The 17,348-nt window shown below is 46.3% G+C and overlaps 1 protein-coding gene across 5 annotated transcripts in view; it reads left to right on the top strand.

The window, feature by feature from the left end:
• Positions 1-16,309, top strand: part of MAP3K13 (mitogen-activated protein kinase kinase kinase 13) — a 74,914-nt gene extending 58,605 nt beyond the window's left edge. For 4 of the 5 annotated variants that reach the window (XM_067002106.1, XM_067002107.1, XM_013186243.3 and 1 more), the window contains 10 exons: positions 2,878-3,036; positions 4,475-4,583; positions 5,507-5,616; positions 6,777-6,893; positions 7,411-7,548; positions 8,000-8,741; positions 10,153-10,223; positions 12,079-12,376; positions 13,045-13,142; positions 13,231-16,309. In XM_067002106.1, coding sequence (XP_066858207.1) covers positions 2,878-3,036; positions 4,475-4,583; positions 5,507-5,616; positions 6,777-6,893; positions 7,411-7,548; positions 8,000-8,741; positions 10,153-10,223; positions 12,079-12,376; positions 13,045-13,142; positions 13,231-13,267 — 1,879 coding nt within the window. In that variant the 3' untranslated portion in view covers positions 13,268-16,309. Of the gene's footprint in view, positions 1-2,877; positions 3,037-4,474; positions 4,584-5,506; positions 5,617-6,776; positions 6,894-7,410; positions 7,549-7,999; positions 8,742-10,152; positions 10,224-12,078; positions 12,377-13,044 lie in introns of all 5 variants that reach the window. The other variant, XM_067002108.1, reaches the window with a different exon arrangement.
• The last annotated feature ends 1,039 nt before the right edge of the window (positions 16,310-17,348 follow it).

Here is a 17,348-nt window from a genome sequence, read left to right on the forward strand (position 1 = left end):
CATTGACTATTCCTTTCTCCATCTGCCTAGTGCCCTGAACTCTGTTGCTGAACCATGGGCTGTAGCAGAAAGAGAAATGACATGCATGTGTACAGGCTGTGTGTTAGGCCCCGAGGGTCCCTAATGAGACTCAGTGCAGACTGTTTGTATCCTGCAGAGTCCGAAGTAAACAAATGCAACAGTTCTCTCAGTATCCAGGCCAGAGCTTTCTTCCACTATGCAGCTTCTGCAGCCAGGGTGTCTTTCACTCACATCCTATCCTGATCATGGACACGCGTCAACTGTAGAACCGCCTCTACTCTGCCAGCTTGAAGGGTCCAAACACCTTTTGCTTTCTGCATGCTAGACTTGGCTGCAATGTGTACAGCCACAGGGTATAGTCCCTTGAATCCAAGAGAGGAAATCGGGTTACATTGTAAGAGGTTTAAACATCTATTTCCACCCCATACGAAATGCACTCTTTGTCCAAATGATCAAAAGGGAAGGTTCAGGTCTCCACACTACTAACAATGCTTGAGATAGAACCGAGCCTTGGGGCTCCTTTGGGATGCCTCTGCAGAGGTTTCAGGGTCCTTGAGGGAACCACGTTTCTGTTTCTGCCTTGTTGTTTCTGCATATTGAATGGTAGTAGGCAGGACAAATGACCTTCTCCCTGTTCTACAGCCATGATGAATTTTCCTTTTTGTGGCTTTCAGCTGTGAATGCTGCTGTGTTCCTTACGCAGCGTGAAGCCGCAGGTCAAAGCTGCGGGTGGGTGGCTCAAAGTGTGAATGAAGTCAGCCAGCTGCCTACTGCTGGTGCTTCAATGCAGAGCTGGGTTGTGACTTCAAGTCAAGGTTTCCTGTAGGGAAAGGGAAAGTCAGAGTCTTGTAGCGTGTGATATACAGCTCTTCTTGTGCCCGCAATGTTTGGTGTGTTCATTTTGTGCAGATGTAGCAGGCTGCAGCATAGCCAGCTCTTCTGGGAGAAACTCTTGTATTTTCTTTCCAAAACAATCCATCAACCATTTGTCTTCTGAGCTCCTCCTTTAAACTCACAGGTTCATGAAGAGGAATGCTGCTGTATTTCTAGCCTCAGCTTCCTGTATTTTAGAGTGGCTTAGGTTCAAGAATATTGTATGGAGCATCATGTCCAATATGTATATATTAAAAAAAAAAAAAAGGGCTGCTAGCTCTGCTGAGGGCTGTGAGCATGCCTCGACCCCTTTTCTCAGTGATTTAGAGATATTGCTCCTTCGTGTAAACTTAGGGGTGGGTGCCTTTGGTCCAAATTCCTCTTCAGAGGATGCAGTGGTTATTGCTCAGACTCATCCTCGACATCCATTCTTTGCCCAGGATGAGTAAAAGTGATGTTTGTGAACGCTGACAACAAATGAGAACAGTTCCTAAGCTGCTTATATGTCTGCTCTCTCTCATCCTTAGCAGCATGCTTAAAAAACAAAAACAAAAAAACCCTCACCAACCCTGTAATCTTATCAGGAGTCTTCAAAATCCTTTGCCAGGTCTTAATCATAAGAAAGTTGAAACCAGATGGGGTTTTCTGATAGCTTGTCCAGCCACCTGGGATCCCTGCTTTCCTGCAGCCCACATAAAATTTTGAGGGAAATATGTTCCAATTCTGCTTTTTTCCGCACATGATTTGAAACCAGTGGGTTCTGAAAGTGTGACATTTTTCACATGAAGGCCCGTTTCCCGACTGACAGTTGTTCAGACCCAGGCAGTTAGTCCCCTGGATGTTCTTCTGTACTTAATAAAAGCAACTCGATACTAGTACAAGCCAGAAACACACTTCTCACTTTTCACCTAGTTTGACTCACCAGCGAGCTTGGCAGGGTCGGTGTCCCGCAGACGGCTGGGGCACACAAGTAAGGTGACACTTGTGTGTGTGAAATCGAGATGGTTGTATCTCAGCCTGTCTCGCAGCCTGCTTAGTGCGCAGTAAGTTGGTTCTCTGCAGTATTTTGTTTACCTCTGTATTGACTGGCTTGATATGTCTTTGTTGTTTTTTGGGGTGAAGATTGTAAGTAAGCCCAAAACAGTTTGCTGCTCTAAATTAAGGTCTTGGTCCTTACTGATCATTTCACTAAGGAAGAGAAGCAAAGTGATTTTCTTACCTATGACTCTCACCGCTTGTAATAGGAGGTTCTTTCCACGGCAATGTTCACTTAATGATATTTTTCTCTTTGGCCTTCCTGTCTTTAGCACAAAAGAAATACCAGATGAGATTGCATGTGCTTTTGATACTGACTTTTACACATGTTGCACTTGTCTTGTTCATGTGCTGCAGTACTTGTAGCCAGGAGTTTCAAGCTGTTGAAACATCCAGGACATCCATGGGTAGTTGAAGACACAAAACAGCAAAGGGAATGTTTGGTTAGGAAAATAAAGTTAAAAGACGTGTATTATTAAAGCAAAACAAAAACCCACAACCTTTGCTCTCTTTTCTCTGTGAGACGTAGCAGTTCTGTCTGTCTTGTAGCAGATGATCTGTTCTTGCCAGTAAAAATAGTCAATGGTCTATCTCAGTAGAGCAAAGTTTCCTTTTCATTTAACAAGAGTAAGGTTCCATCTACATGGAAGAGCTTCTAATGTGCTTTCAGGATTTTTAAAATCTCACAATGAAGTAAGAAGGGCTAGGTGAAAACCAGTGCAATTTGGTGTTCAGTGCAGAACTGGGACGGGGAGGAAGAGTTACGTGGTGTATGAAATAGCTACTCTTGTTTTAAAAACTAGTATTTAAACAGTGCTGCCCCTTCTTGCAGTTTCAGATCACATACCTAGTTTTCTTTTTCGCCAAAGAGTAATTTTGCAAGCTCCAGTTGTTTCTGTTGAACTGAATTCACATGGAAGTTTTTCTCCTGGTTTGTTTCTTCATCAGGTCGTTTGGGGTAGTTTTATGGGAGCTGCTAACAGGAGAGATTCCCTACAAGGATGTGGACTCCTCAGCCATCATTTGGGGAGTGGGCAGTAACAGCCTGCATCTTCCTGTTCCTTCCACCTGCCCGGATGGCTTCAAAATCCTCATGAAGCAGACCTGGTAAGACCTTGAAGCCTACGCAGACCTATGGCTCACCCTTAGCTCTGTCCAGACTCCCAGTGAAACTGATGAAACCAGAATCAGAGTGGGAGTGTTGAGCCCAGAGCACAAGGCTCTTAAGTACTCTCACACTTGTCAGAAGAACAATCGATTTTAACATTTTGGATTCTGCTTCCTTGTGGCACCAGGCCTGGACTCCAGAAGGACATTTGGAGTTCAGGGAAAGTAGGAAAAGACCTGTGTGGTTTGCTGGGCAGACAGGGCCAGGGAGGGCTCTGGCTGGCTCCAGAGTGAAAGGATTTTCTTTATTTTTTCTGAATACTCTGAACCCCCTGTTGGAGTGACTGTTCTTTGAACTGGACAGAGAGAATTTCAAGCTGTGTACACAAAACCAGGTTTTTGCACGTGTAGATACGGGAAATGCTTTCAGTTACTTCCACCTGCCAGATTAGAGTTGAAATTCCTGGTCTTGGGTTTTGTATTAGTTGTTAACCCCTGCAATTGCATCTTGACACAGTGTTTAAGTGATCTTCCAGCATTTTCCCACTCTGAGTTGTACCAGCCATCCTCCCAAAGGCACGAAGGGAAGTACAGGCCAAAACATCTGCGGATCCTTAAAATGTCTGTTCACTCTCGTGATCCTGAGATACAGCAGTGCATGCTGTTGCAGTGTCTGTGCTGAGACGGATGCTCTGACTGGCTGTGCTTCTGCGCATGGACGCAAAATGCAGGAGGCAGTTTTTGCAGCTCTGAGCAGTGCGTACACACACTTGTATCTCCACCTAGTGGAAGGAGGTGGTTTGTAGGGGAGAGGTGGCTGAAGAAGCTGTTTCTTGTCCTAAACAATGAGTCCATGCAGCAACTCTGGTGGTTCGGCCTTGAAGCTCGACTGCTGGTCTCTCAAAGATACAAAAGGATTTGTACTTGAGTAGGATCTCACACAGATGCTCCGTGTGTTACAATACTGTGTAGGCTCAGGCACGTACTGTGTCATCACATAGATACAGTGTTTTTAGATATCCTGTTACACTGAATGTAAATTATTAGACTATCATCTCTACTAGACAGATTTAATTTCATTATCTGATTAATTTCCAAATCTTAAAATGGAAATAATCCATTTCTCCTTGCCTAACAAGTTAGGAGCAGTTTCATCTTGGTTCCTATCTTTCAATTTGTGATGAAGTTTTCCTATTTTAAATGGGTTTCATCTCACCCATTTCTATAGGATAGATCAAACCAAAAGCAGAATACAAAACGATTCTAGCACAATAAACTCATATTCAGCAAAGGACAAAACCTGAGAAGCTCCTTTGCTCTAATCTGTCAGATGCAGCATTCAGAGAATTGATTCTAGTGAGAAATACTTTCAGAAGAGCAGGAGTAGCTAGCACTGTTAACCTGATCTCATGGTGGACATTTGTCTGTTTTGCTCCAGGCAGAGCAAGCCCCGGAATCGTCCCTCCTTCCGACAGACACTGATGCACCTGGATATTGCATCTGCTGATGTGCTGGCTACTCCTCAGGAAACCTATTTCAAATCACAGGTAACTGGGGAGCGGCTGTGGCCGTTGAGCATGAGATAGCTGCAAGGGTCTGATTTCACAGGCTGCTCCAAATACAGCAAAAGTCAAGACCCATGATTGCAGTTTGATTCCTGGGGAGAAGTGAGCTGATAGGTATTTTAAAATCTTTTACCCAAACTTTCACAAACTGAGACATCTACTGACATCAGTCAGAAACTTGTTACCTTATTGAGTTCTCCTTGAGACTGCTGACTTCAGAAGTTCTGCTCCCAGCTCTTCTCTGGTACAGGAGACCATGAGACTGTTGAGAGGAACCATTGCATTTATAGTGAAGATGAGCAGGGCAGCTACTGCAGGGCAATGAAGGTACTCTGGGACTCTTAGGGAGGATCAGAAAATGCATGGTCTTTGAGATTCCTCTGAGTCCTATCCAGCTGCTGCCAGACTGGGAATGAGAATGGAACCTACCCCCGGTATAGAGGATCTATGCAATGTATGAAAGAAAGTGGATGTGTTTCTTAAGGCTGCAAGAACCCGGGCTTCGAGGGGTAAACAGAGTTACGTCATCCTACTGACTGTCATCTTCATCAAGCATATAGCTTTCCAAATCATCAGCCTTTCTGTTTTCTTTAAAAGACAAAAGTGAAGAAAATGTTGTAGGAAGGAAGGGGCTTTAGGAGAGTTTTATTTATTTATTTATTAGAAAGTACAGATATATTTTAAATGATATAATTGGAGCACAAAATTGGAAGTATGATTTTAAAATGCTGAAACTACATATGCTATAGTGTTACTTCTCTTAGCTGAATTATTTTGGGTAACATGTTTTCAACCCAGACCTGCAATTTTCTGCAGAAGCAAAGAATGTTGCCCAAGAGTTTTTCTTTGGTGGAAGCAGGGATCCCAATCCTTTGTAAATACCTGAGAGTAAATTGCTTCCCTAGGCTGAATGGAGAGAAGAAGTGAAGAAGCATTTTGAGAAGATTAAAAGTGAAGGAACTTGTATCCACCGGCTAGATGAAGAATTGATTCGTCGTCGAAGAGAAGAGCTGAGGTCAGTTGGTAGCTTTTCATGTGCATTGCTCGCTTACCCAATCCAGCCTTCTCTTCTCCAGCTAAATGAGCCCAGCTCCCTCGGCCTGTCCTGGGGGGCAAGTGTTCCAGCCCCCTGACAGTCTTCATTCCCCTCTTGTACTGAGGGCTCCAGAACAGGGCTTGGTATTCCTGGTGACATAAATTCAAGCAGCCTCAATATTCCTCATGAGTCCAGAATTTGAAGTTCTGCAGGCCTGCCCTAGGCTTTGAGCACTGCTTAACTGGTGGAAAGCCACAGAGAAAGAAACAGTGGGAACTGTTCCTGCTCTTGGGCTGTCTGAACAGTTTGCCTCAGGCAGGAGAGGCAAAGTCATGGGTGTTCACCACGGAATGTTTCTGCCTGAGTTTTGGCGCTTGCGATAACAGTGCAGAAGCAAATACATCTGTCTTAGCAGGAAATGCATCTTGAAGTTTGCTGTGAGGTTTCTTATACCTGGTATTTTGTTTGTATTATTTGTTTCCAGAGAAGTGAACACAATCCAATTTATCATCCCACTGAAGTTCAATGTGAACACTAGACCAACTTAAAAATGAAAGCAGAGTGTTTATTTAAGAAAGCAAAGAGTTATCTTCTGTGATACAGACTTGCAAAGACAGTTGTGACAGAGAACTGCCAAGTATGTCAAACCTGAGAAATCAAAGGAAGCCTTGTTCAGCCAATTTGCTGTAGTTGTTATCAGTGTTCCTTAGCCCCAAGGAAGCTTTTGAAGGCCACATCTTCCAGCTGTGGTTCGAGATGTCTTATGCAACTATACTGTAGCTGTAGGGACATGCTGCTTTATGTGAAATACAAACTGATGACTTCTGTGCAAACAAGATGATTAGGACTTGGCTGAAGGGCTTATGGATGCATGAGAGGCATTTGCAGCTTCTCTAGTGAGAAGTGTTGCCACTCATTCAAGACTGTTAAACACTTTCTAAATCATATCATGATTTATTCATAGTATCAAGCTCTTAACCTTTATTTGCTGTTAGCTGTATTAGGGGTTCACAGACAGTGCTGTACTGCTGGCAGATTTCACTTTTAGAAGGCCTTTTCCTAAACCACCTATATATTTCCTTATCCTCCTTGTTCCACAGGCATCAGACTGTCAGCCATGATTTTTTTCTGTTTTTCAGACATGCGTTGGATATCCGCGAGCACTATGAGAGGAAGCTGGAGCGAGCCAATAACTTATACATGGAGCTCAGCGCTATTATGCTGCAGCTGGAGGTCCGTGAGAAGGAGCTCATAAAGTATGTATCTATAGCAGAACGGTATGCCACACACGTGGCAATTTGCACACTGGAGAATAAACCAGTGCTTCATTTCTAAACCGTGTAGCAGCACTTGTAGATTTAGTGTCCCCTGGCATTATTTTAGAGCTAAACAAAGGGCTGGCAGGCAGAGACGGGCCCCTTACGAGCAGACCACGGCAGACCACTTAGTGCATGCATCTTTACACCGTGTTTACCAACTGAGAGAAAGGCATCTTTCCCATTTGGTATTGGCATCCTTTGGCCCCTTTGTAAAGAGAAAAGCAGTGCTGTTTCTGGACTGTGTGCCAGGGCCATGTTCCAACTGCCTGATCTCTGCAGAGAGGATTTAGAAAATGACTCTGTCCTTTCCCAGAACAGCATGTTGTGTTGCACCCAGCCATAGCTGAGAAACAGGCACGCAGTGTGCTCATTGTACAGCTGTGTTTCTGTCCAGCAGGAGCTGCAGTTGGATAGAGAGAGAACTGGTCTGTTTTTTTCTTGCCCAATGTTTCAGGAGGGAACAAGCAGTGGAAAAGAAGTATCCTGGGACTTATAAACGCCACCCAGTCAGACCAATAATCCACCCCAATACAGTGGAGAAGCTGATGAAGAGGAAAGGGGTCTCCCATAAACCAGGCAGCCAGACCAAACGGTAAGAAGTAACTACCTAATTTTGTGCTACGTTCACATGTGTCTCTCAAACAAGCTAGCCAATACCATCAGCAGATTAGGGTCCTACTGTGCCGAGCATTGTATGCCCACATAGTGGGAGACGTGCCCTACACCAAGGTCTTAGACATAGAAGGGAGCATTTCTGGGAGCAGATCATCAAAATGAGGGTGGAGAAAGGAGAGTATGTGGTGTATTGGGAAGAGCAGCAAGAAAGGAGCGTGGAGCATGACGGGCTAAACAGAAAGGACATTGAGTGGAGGGAAGCAAAGGAAACTAGAGGTAGAAGTCAAATAGCTGAAAGGGAGGGAGGCATGTCGATTACAGAAAGCAGAGTATGCTTATGGCTACGGTTGCCTCTTCGTCCTGGCTCTGAGCTGATGTCATTTCTTAGTTCGTGGTTTAATGTTAAACATTTGCTGACTTTCCCTCAGGCCAGATCTACTGAAGTCAGAGGGCATACCCAGCACAGAAGCAGCATCTAACGGCTCACCAGTCTCAGGAAGTCCCAAAATGTCAACACTGAGTGGCAAAAGTCGCTACCGTAGTAAGCCACGTCACCGCCGAGGGAACAGCAAAGGCAGCTACAACGATTTTGCAGGGATCTTGAAAAACCAGCCAGTGCAAGATGATGCACCCCCACCTCCACCTCATAATCATTCTCATCCTCCTGGTCTACCGCAGCAACATGGCCACGGCCATCCCCATGGCCATCACTCACGGCTTCATGCCCATGGACAAGATATTGCCAACTGCGCAAACAACTTAAGGTACTTTGGCCCCGCAGCAGCGCTGCGGAGCCCTCTCAGTAACCACGCGCAAAGGCGGATGTCTGGTTCCAGCCCTGATCTCATCTCCACTGCCATGGAAGCAGATTGCCGAAGGAATCTGGAGAGCAAAGAAAGCAAAGCTGATCACTGGGAGTGTTGCAAAACAGATCCATATAATTCCTGTCTTCAGTGCAGGGACGAGGACAGTGGTCAGGTACAGATGTCATCTGTTGAAACAGGAATGAGCCATTCTCAATCACCGTCTGTTTCCCTATATGAAAACGCGCAGTACATTGAGAAGATGGAGGAAGAGGGCTTCAGCAACGGTACATCAGCGTCTGCTCTAGGCACACCCCAGCACATGGCTTCCTCAGTGCTACCATGCAAAGCAAGGCCCATTCAGAAGGTAAGGGCAGCACAGTGATTTAGAAACAAAACAAGGCTTCCTCCTCTTTCCCTTCTCCACCAAAAGAGCAGTAGAGTTACGTGTACAACTTTATCTTAAAGAGGTCGTGCCTATGTGAACTTTGCTTTGTGATCTGGGACATTCTTTTAAAGTCAATTTTATTGAGAAGTACTGTAGGCATATCAGAGAGTATTGCTAATAATTAGGGTTGTTAAAATGTCTTTGATAATGCCTCGTTCTGTTACTTGCAGTTCAGCCAGTATTTGTTAGAGCTCAATCTTGATCTGCTGCATGCTTGCTGTTGAAACAGTCTCAAAATGGTATCAAGCCTTTCTCAAAACAAAGGAGGGGGGTGAACGCATTCTTTTGTTGATGTTAAAGATCATGCCGCAGTTTCAGTGAGTATCTGTAGCACTGTTGTGCCTTGGAACAGAAATAACAAGCTTTGCTGTGGTCTTGGAGACGTGCCTTTTGCTGCACCTGCAAAAAACTGTCCTCCTTGACTGAAAGTCCTGGTTTTAGGGTAGCAGATTTTCATATAATACATGCTCAGTTAAGCACTGAGCACACTCTGTCCTGGGGCTGCCAGAGTCGAAAAGATGTTATGGCACAGCTGTACTACAGGAACAGAGTGCTTCTTTATTCCTCCTGCTTCCATCCAGGTGGTAAGAGAAGTAGGAACTGGTCTGAGACGAGTTCAAAGAGCAAAAAAACTAAGCCTAGGTGGGAAAGCGAAGGCAAAGAGGATGAATACTAGAATCAAGAGTGTGGTTTTGAGCCCAGAATGAAAGGAGGAGAAGCTCATATTACAAGGGGATAGAAGCAAAGGCTGAACTGGGGGTTGGCAGGCTGGATGGGATAAGAGGAGGCTGTAAAAAACAGAGTGCAGGGGGGATTTGGATGGGAAGAGAACAATAAAAGGCTGTGCTCACTGAAGCAGGAAATAGAAGAAAACTCAATTTTTGTAGTTGATGAAACCCACCAGCAAAGCATGTGTCATCCCCAGTGCTGCTCTGTGTTAAGCCCATGCAGACAAGGTTGGAGTGGTAACGCTAAGAGTGCCAGATCAGCTCAATAATTTGAATTGTGGATTTCGGGGGATTACTTGGTTTACTTCTGTTTGGGGTGCGGGGATGGGGGAGAATCTGGAACATGATGTTCTCAGTGCCTAAGGTGTTCCAGTCTGTTCTGAAGTCGATCACTCCAAATTCAGAAATGGCAATATTACAGCTGCCTGAAATAACCTAGTAAGGTGAAGGCTGAGTGAGTTCTCACTGTTTTTTCTTGTCCAGTTGGTTGCAGCCTGTTGACCCAGTGACTTTGTACTGGAGGACCAAGGGGCAGCCATGTAGTTGTGTGTTTGCTCCTTCACAGGTGTGTGATACCATTCTTGTGCTTTTTTTTCTGCCAGAGTGGTGATGACTCCTCAGAAGAGGAAGAGGGCGAAGTAGACAGTGAAGTGGAGTTTCCTCGTAGACAAAGGTAAAAGGTGAATTCACTCTAATCTCTTTTTGTTGGGACAAATCTCAGGACAACTGTCATAGCAACTGCACACCGTTATTCAAACTGCTGGCAAAAGAGCAGAATCACATTTGGTGTGTCCCATCTGCCCTTGGTGATCCTTCTCTTTTCAAACTGTTCACTCTTTTCAAACTGTTCTGAGATGTTATCTCCAGCATAGCTTTCCTCTTGCAGGCTGTTCACAGCACAACTTGATCACACTTGTTTAGGAAGAGGTAACATGATTCGGCCTGTAAAAAAGCTGCTGCATCTGTTTCACCAGAATCAGACTTCCTAGATGTTGGGACCTTCTGCGGACTCCTTCAAAAGTTGGTTTATCTGTTGCTGCAGCAAGCTGACTCCAGAGCCTTCATAGTTGAATTCAAGTGGGATATGAGGGCTAGGTGACAGCACAGGAGATCAAATTTGATGACATTGCCTGTAGAATAAAAGGCTTGAAGGGGAGTTCCTACTTACGCATTTGTAATAGTAGACCTTACAGTCTTCTGCTCTGGAAAGAGATCATGAATTGTTGCAGTAACTTTAGGAAAATCACTGCCTGAAGTGCAGAAGTTATCCAGTGAGCAAATGAGGGTTGTTAAAAAAAAGGAGCAGAGAAGATAAAATCTTGTCTACTGTTATATTCATTCACAGCACACCTGCAGCTTGAATCCTAAATGCCACCTTCATTACCCCAGTTCAAAGACCATGGTAGAGTTTGAGAAAATACTGAGAGGTGTGACAAGAATAGTTAGAGATGGTTTCTATAGAAGAAGAGATTAAATCCATGAGAAATCTTTGTCTAGCAGGAGGAGAAGCTGTAACTGAGGTGCATGAAATTGAGAGTTATGTGGAGAAAGGAAACAAGGAACGATTCCTCACATTCATGTTAGGGACGCCTAGTGAACAATGGGTTTAAAATGAATAAAAAGTGCTTTTTTGCGTCCAAAACATTTTCACATGTGGAGTTCATTGTCAAGAAATGCTGTGGAAATCAAAACATAAACAAGTCCTAAGTGTTAAATTTACGGCGGTAGGTCCGTAGGTGGCTGTTAAGCACAGTCATCCAGGTTTGATCTTCAGCTCAGAAGTCTGAGTACAAACCAGGAAGATATGCCAGGAGAAAGACGGCTCTTTCTGTACACCCTGTTCTTGTATTTTCCCGTGATTATTTTTTCTTGCTGAGGGTTGGAGATGGAGTGCTGGGCTAGATGAGTTTTCTGACTCATATGGTTCTTGTGTGTGTGATTGTTGCTTCTTCAGTGATTTACTATCGTGGAAGACAAATTGCCTTCTCTGAACTCAGTGTGATGACCTATTGTGGGGCTCTTGGCATGTTCAGCCAACTGATAGTTTGTACTGTTGCTGTTGAATCCTGGCATGAGGTGATTTTCGCATTCAAGTAACGTGCATGTACTTAAATTCTAGCCTGGCCGTAGGGACAGCTGCCAGGTGGTGCGGATATTCCCAACTGAATTAGCTTGAGCCCTACAGCACAGCTTTTTTTTTTTTTTTTTTTTGGAAAAGGAATGTTACAGAAAAATATGCTCCAGAGTAGATCAGCTAATGTGAATGTGTAGGAGATGAAAACAAAAAGAACAGATGAATTTAAAGATGCAGATCGTAAACAAAATAATTCAAAAGGTGGTAGCTTGAAAAGGTGAAAGGCAGCCTGTGCAGAGCTCTTGCTGCCAGCCTTGCAGATCAGTCGTGACTCGGCTGATGTGTACTAATGATGGAAGGAGGCTCTGGTGCCTAACACAGCACCTGGGAAATTGCTTTTCCTCTGCAGTCAGAGGCACTGTGATAGAAGCTGAACTACTCTTCTGGTTTGCAGACCTCACCGCTGTATTAGTAGCTGCCAGTCTTACTCAACCTTCAGCTCGGAGAACTTTTCTGTGTCAGACGGAGAGGAGGGGAACACCAGCGATCATTCGAACAGCCCGGATGAGCTGGCCACCAAGCTGGAAGACGAGCTGGCTGAGAAGCTGGAGGACATGTTGTCCCAGACTCCAGAGATCCCCATTGAAATCTCCACCCAGTCTGATGGGCTTTCAGACAAAGAGTGCGCTGTGCGGAGAGTCAAGACTCAGATGTCTCTGGGCAAACTTTGTGCAGATGAACACAGCTGCGAGGTGAGTTGGAAGCTTAGCAATCCCTTCTTTGTCTATTGGGTAATAAAGTAAAAAAAAGAGGAATCCAAGGGCCAGGAAGTTGGATGACTGCCTAGGAAACGTCGTAGCAGATGTGTTACATCAAGGGGATGGTTTAGGTACCCAGTCTTTCTTGCACGTGGTTTGATGAATAGATGGGTTGAAGGTGGCACACAGAAAGCTGAACATGATTTGCTCAAGATGAGTGCAGAACTGGGAGGCCATCGGATTTGCAGTTGCATGAAATAGGATAAAATATAGGACATAAACAAGAAGTGGAAGGGATATAAAGTGTCTGCCTCAAACTTACCCATTGGCAGCCTAGCTGACAAAGCCAGAACAATTTCCTTTCTCTTACTGTCTTTCTAGTGTTCAGGTGGGGAAGGGCAGAGCCTGCTGCACCATTTGCTCATGCCTCTGTCTGTGTGTGGTGATGGTGCTCTGACCAGGTATTTTTCTGTTTCCCCTCCCTGAGGGGGAGAGAAGTGACCTTTGGTAGCGCACTTGTGTGCTGTTTGCACCTCTGTGTTGTCGATTTGTCCTTCTCTGCTGGTGGTGACCTTTGGCCTCTTGTTGCAGACTGGGACGGTGTGGTTGATCTGCAGGGTAGGAATGTTGCTCAAATATTGCCCTTTCCTTTTGCTTTGCAGAACCCAGCACAGTTTGGAGAATCAGACTGTGACTCTTCCGAAGGGGAGTGTTCTGATGCCACAGTCAGGACCAATAAGCCCTGCAGCTCTGCTACTTGGTAATTCAGATCTCCCCCAAAGCTTCCTGATACTGGCATTTTGATTTCCCTGAGATTCCACTTCATTCCCCTTCATCACACTTTACAGGAAGAGAAGATGTTTCTCCTTCCCACCCCAGGAGTGATCTGCAATAACCCGAATCTCTGGAAAATGTCCAAATGAAATTAATTCTCTTTGAGCATTTCAATCAAGAATGGCAGGGATGTATTTTATTGAATAATCTAGTTACTGTAACATGGATATTTATTTTTTTGACATTTTAACACTTTTTACTGTAAAGAGTGGATTGTATTTATAGACACAGAGACTCGTTGCAAAAAAAAAAAAGTTCAGAAAGCAAGCACATTACAGAGAAACATCCTGGGAGTCCTGCCTGGACAGCTTTGTGTACAAATGCGGGGGGATTCTCTTGCTGCTTTCACAGGGGACCAGGCCGTGTGGCCCTGAAGATTGGAGAACAGATCAAGAAAACTAAACCACTCAGTCTTATCAAATGAGGAAGCATAAAAAGACCTTACTATAAGGTAACCTGTGAACAAAGCGAATTCAGTATAACCAGCTGGGTCATTTTTTAATCAGAAGGTGGACATGTTCCTGGAGAAAACTGGTACTGAGGTGCTAACATCCAGGGTCTTCTGAGTCAATACATCCCCAGGAATGTAATAGTGGGCTTTATTTTAAAGATTTTTAGTTTCTTTTTTAATCAACATTTTGTTGTGAGATCCTGCAAATGTATTCTAACCTCGTCCTCTCAAGAATTGGTATAAGAGCACTTCTTAACATCATCCTTGCTTCACTCTGGCAGTGTCGATCTCCAGTTGAGCAGGGAAGCCTCTTTCAGACGCAGTGTGCCATTTCCCAGTTTACTTCCTCCTCTTACCTCCTGTCTGTTTCAGTCAGTTAAAGAAATCAATCAAATCAGTGTTGGAAAAGCAAGAACTTGCAAACGGTGGAAAGCACATTCTGCAGAGCCCGAGCACTCTTCTGGGGAGGAAACTGGAGATGCCTGTACTGGACTTGGAGAAGCAGTCTCTCACCTACAACAGCATCGATAACCAGCAGAGAGCTGTGTGTCGAGGGGGAAGACCAGGAATTGCTGGCCTAGATAGGAGCATCAGCCCTGCTCCGTCTCCTTCCTCACTGTATGTTCCTGAAAGCATTAACAGCTGCCTGCCCTTCATGTCAGGCTTGTGCAAAACAGGTTGCACAGGGAGCCTTGAGGGTGGCTGTGGCACAGCTGTGTCTCGGGCGTACCCTGAGGCCTCTGTTTCTCCTTCAAGCTGAAATTCGACAGGTGAAAGTGAGGATAGTACTGGTATGTGACAGGCCGAGGCATTGGCAGATGAGAAAATTTGCTTTCTGATTAGAACTCATAGTGCCTTCCCTTCAAACACTACTCTTCTAAATCAATATTTAAAGAGAACAAAATGATAGAGCACGTCCTCCCCCGTCCCCACTACCCCCTAGTTGATGCCCCCTTACAAGAGCTTTCACTCTGCCCTTCGTAGCGTGCCGGCTGACACGGCCGTGCCACGCGCGCAGCCGCGCTGCTGGGTGCTGCCCTGCAGCCTGGCACACCAGCCTGAGGTGAACGGCAGGAACGGACCATGGACAGGTACTTCTGTTGCTTTGTTTGTTTACATTTTATGTTAAAATATTGGTTTGCATTTAACTGTGGTAATTTATAGCCTCATGGCAAAATGAAGGAAAATGTCTTATACAGAGAGCAGTATTGTATGAGTTAAATTATCCCATATTTTTAAATTTTCGTAGCTGGACTACACACAGATCTTAAGTTATGATGTTATTTTATTATTTATTATCATTTCTGTAGATCAGAAGGTTGGCTTCACTGCTAGCACAATTGTAATCTGTTTGTGTGACGTTACCTTCTCCCTGGTCACGGCGGGAGATGGGAGCAGAGCTGGTCTCAGCGGCTGTCAGTAGTTGCTGCCTCCTGTGATTTCCAGGGATGCTGTTAGGCTGGGGCCGAGCACCTGCCGGGGCTGGTCCGAGAGGGATGGGTGCAGGCAGCCCCGCGGGCCCTGTGATATTCCTCACGGTGATGCTGCGATTTGCTCGCGCTGGTGGTCCCTGAGCTGGTGGGGAATGGTGATCAGGGAACGGGTGGCTCCGTATTGATGGCAAAGTAACCGGCCGTCGTGAGATTCTCTGGCAAGAGCACCCAGAAGGACAGGCAGAGAGGAGGGCGATTGCTGCGGGCAGCGGGTGCAGGATCGGGGCGGCCAGCAGTGGATCCCTGTGGTGGATCACCAGTGCAGGACCAAAAGGCAGCTGAAGCGCACAGGGAGCGAGCAGCTCTCCCCTTCCTGCTGCAGCAATACTCAGCTCAGGGCAGAGGCAGAAGGTGGAGGGGAGTGAAACTTCTCTGGTTTGTTTCCGGTTTCCTCTCCCCATCACTCATTCTTCCACCCAAATGTTCTCTCTTGGCCAGCAGCACGAGGAGGCAGCGGGGCCAGAGGTGGCTTCGCTGTTGTGGTGCGGGAGAGGTGCTGCGGGTGGCGGCTCAGCCAGCTGGAGGGCAGGGCCTGGGAATTTAGTGGTGTGGGACTGTGCATGTACCACGTGCACACAGAGATCCAGCTGTCCCCCTAGGGCTGCCCCTTCCTTGAGTAAACGTGACCCCCGGCCTTCCCCTGCGCACACCTCGTGCTCTCAGCTGCGTGTGGGCAGCGGTTCTGCCGAGGGTTGTGCTGGCACTGCTTCGTGAAACTCGCCCAGCTCTGCGCGCAGACGTGTTGCTGCGCGGGTCCCTCTGCTGCGGTTCCTCGCACTTTCTCTCCTGGCAGGCTACGGGGCTGAGACGCCCGCTTCCTCCTCGCCGTAACGCCTCGTTGGCGGGACAGAAGTAAACTGTGGGTTCCCTTTTCAGCATCCTGACTTCCCTGATGCAGTTCTCGTGGCTGCTGACAGCTCCTGAACACTAGCCTAGATTTTCTCCCAGAGCTGAATGTTGCCTTCCCCGGTGTCGTGTTAAGTAACCATTTCATCTTGGCCCTGTCCAGTAGTGTTCATCTCTCTCCTCCCTGCTCTGCGGATTCCTGATACAAACTTGATTTTTTTGTATTGAACAGTGTACAGTGATGGAAACAAGAATGACTATCAAAGCAAACAATGCATGGAATAAAAAGCCAGTGTACTTCAATGTTTCTCAGGCTGGTCTGGTGATCTGGGAAGGGTTTGTGATGTACTTTGGGAGAGTCATGAAGTCTGACAATTAACAAGATGTTAGGAAGCAGTGTTTTTAAGTTACCTGTCACTAACCCCAGCTGAACTGACACTATGGGGAGTTCTAAGTCCCAGGGCAGAGGCTTGGTGGGACACACATCTTCGATCACCCAGGTGTCCTTGAACGTTGGCCTTTGCTTGTCAAGTGATTTTGCTGTGAGCTGGGCAGCTGAATCCTGCGAACTTTGCCCTTAGCTGTCCTACCCCAGTCCACCCCTGGCTACTTTTGGGGGTGAGGAGCAGCTAGCTGACAGGCCCGACACATCCAGGCAACTTCTGGCTGTCCCCAAACCCGGCTGTTTTCCCTGTAGCCTGCACTTACCATCTGAGTGACAGGAAGAGTTCTGCAGGGATGAAAGCTCTTCTGTTGAAGGTGCTGGGACAAACCACTGACCCCTCAACACTATTTTTCTCAACTTGCTACTTGTATCTCTGCACTTCACAGCACATTAAGTGCTGTTTTCATTTTATGACAAAACTACTGAATAGGTATGGGTGGGGAGAGGGCTGGAGGAGGAAGGAACGCAGCCCAAGCTGGGAACTGCTGCTGTTAGAATGGCAGTGAAAAACAGCTGAGGCTTCTGCTGTTGCAGCTCAATGCAGCTCTGTGCGGTGGGGCCTCACAGTTGCCTCCAGACAAGGAAGGCTGAGGCTGGGCAGAAACACTGCTGCAGGCAGCAGCTCTCTGCCCCATCAGTCGTGTCTGCTGCACCAAGGGCAAAGCTGCACCCGGAGCTGCACGTTGGGGGAAGCACAGCAGCCCAGGGGAAGCCTGTGGCAGGGAGGCCACAGGAGTGTGGCACTTGGCCTCTGTGTTCAAGGGCCAGCAGGAACTGGCTGGAACTAATACTCCCCATTTCCAACCCCTCACCCCACCTTCACTAATACATTTGCAAGAGGCTGGCAACACCTTCAGGCACGCTGCAGCCACAGCCTGACTTAAAGGACACAGGCAA

The sequence above is a fragment of the Anser cygnoides genome, chromosome 9 (genome assembly GCF_040182565.1).
Source record: "Anser cygnoides isolate HZ-2024a breed goose chromosome 9, Taihu_goose_T2T_genome, whole genome shotgun sequence".
In the NCBI taxonomy this organism is placed as follows: Eukaryota; Metazoa; Chordata; class Aves; order Anseriformes; family Anatidae; genus Anser; species Anser cygnoides.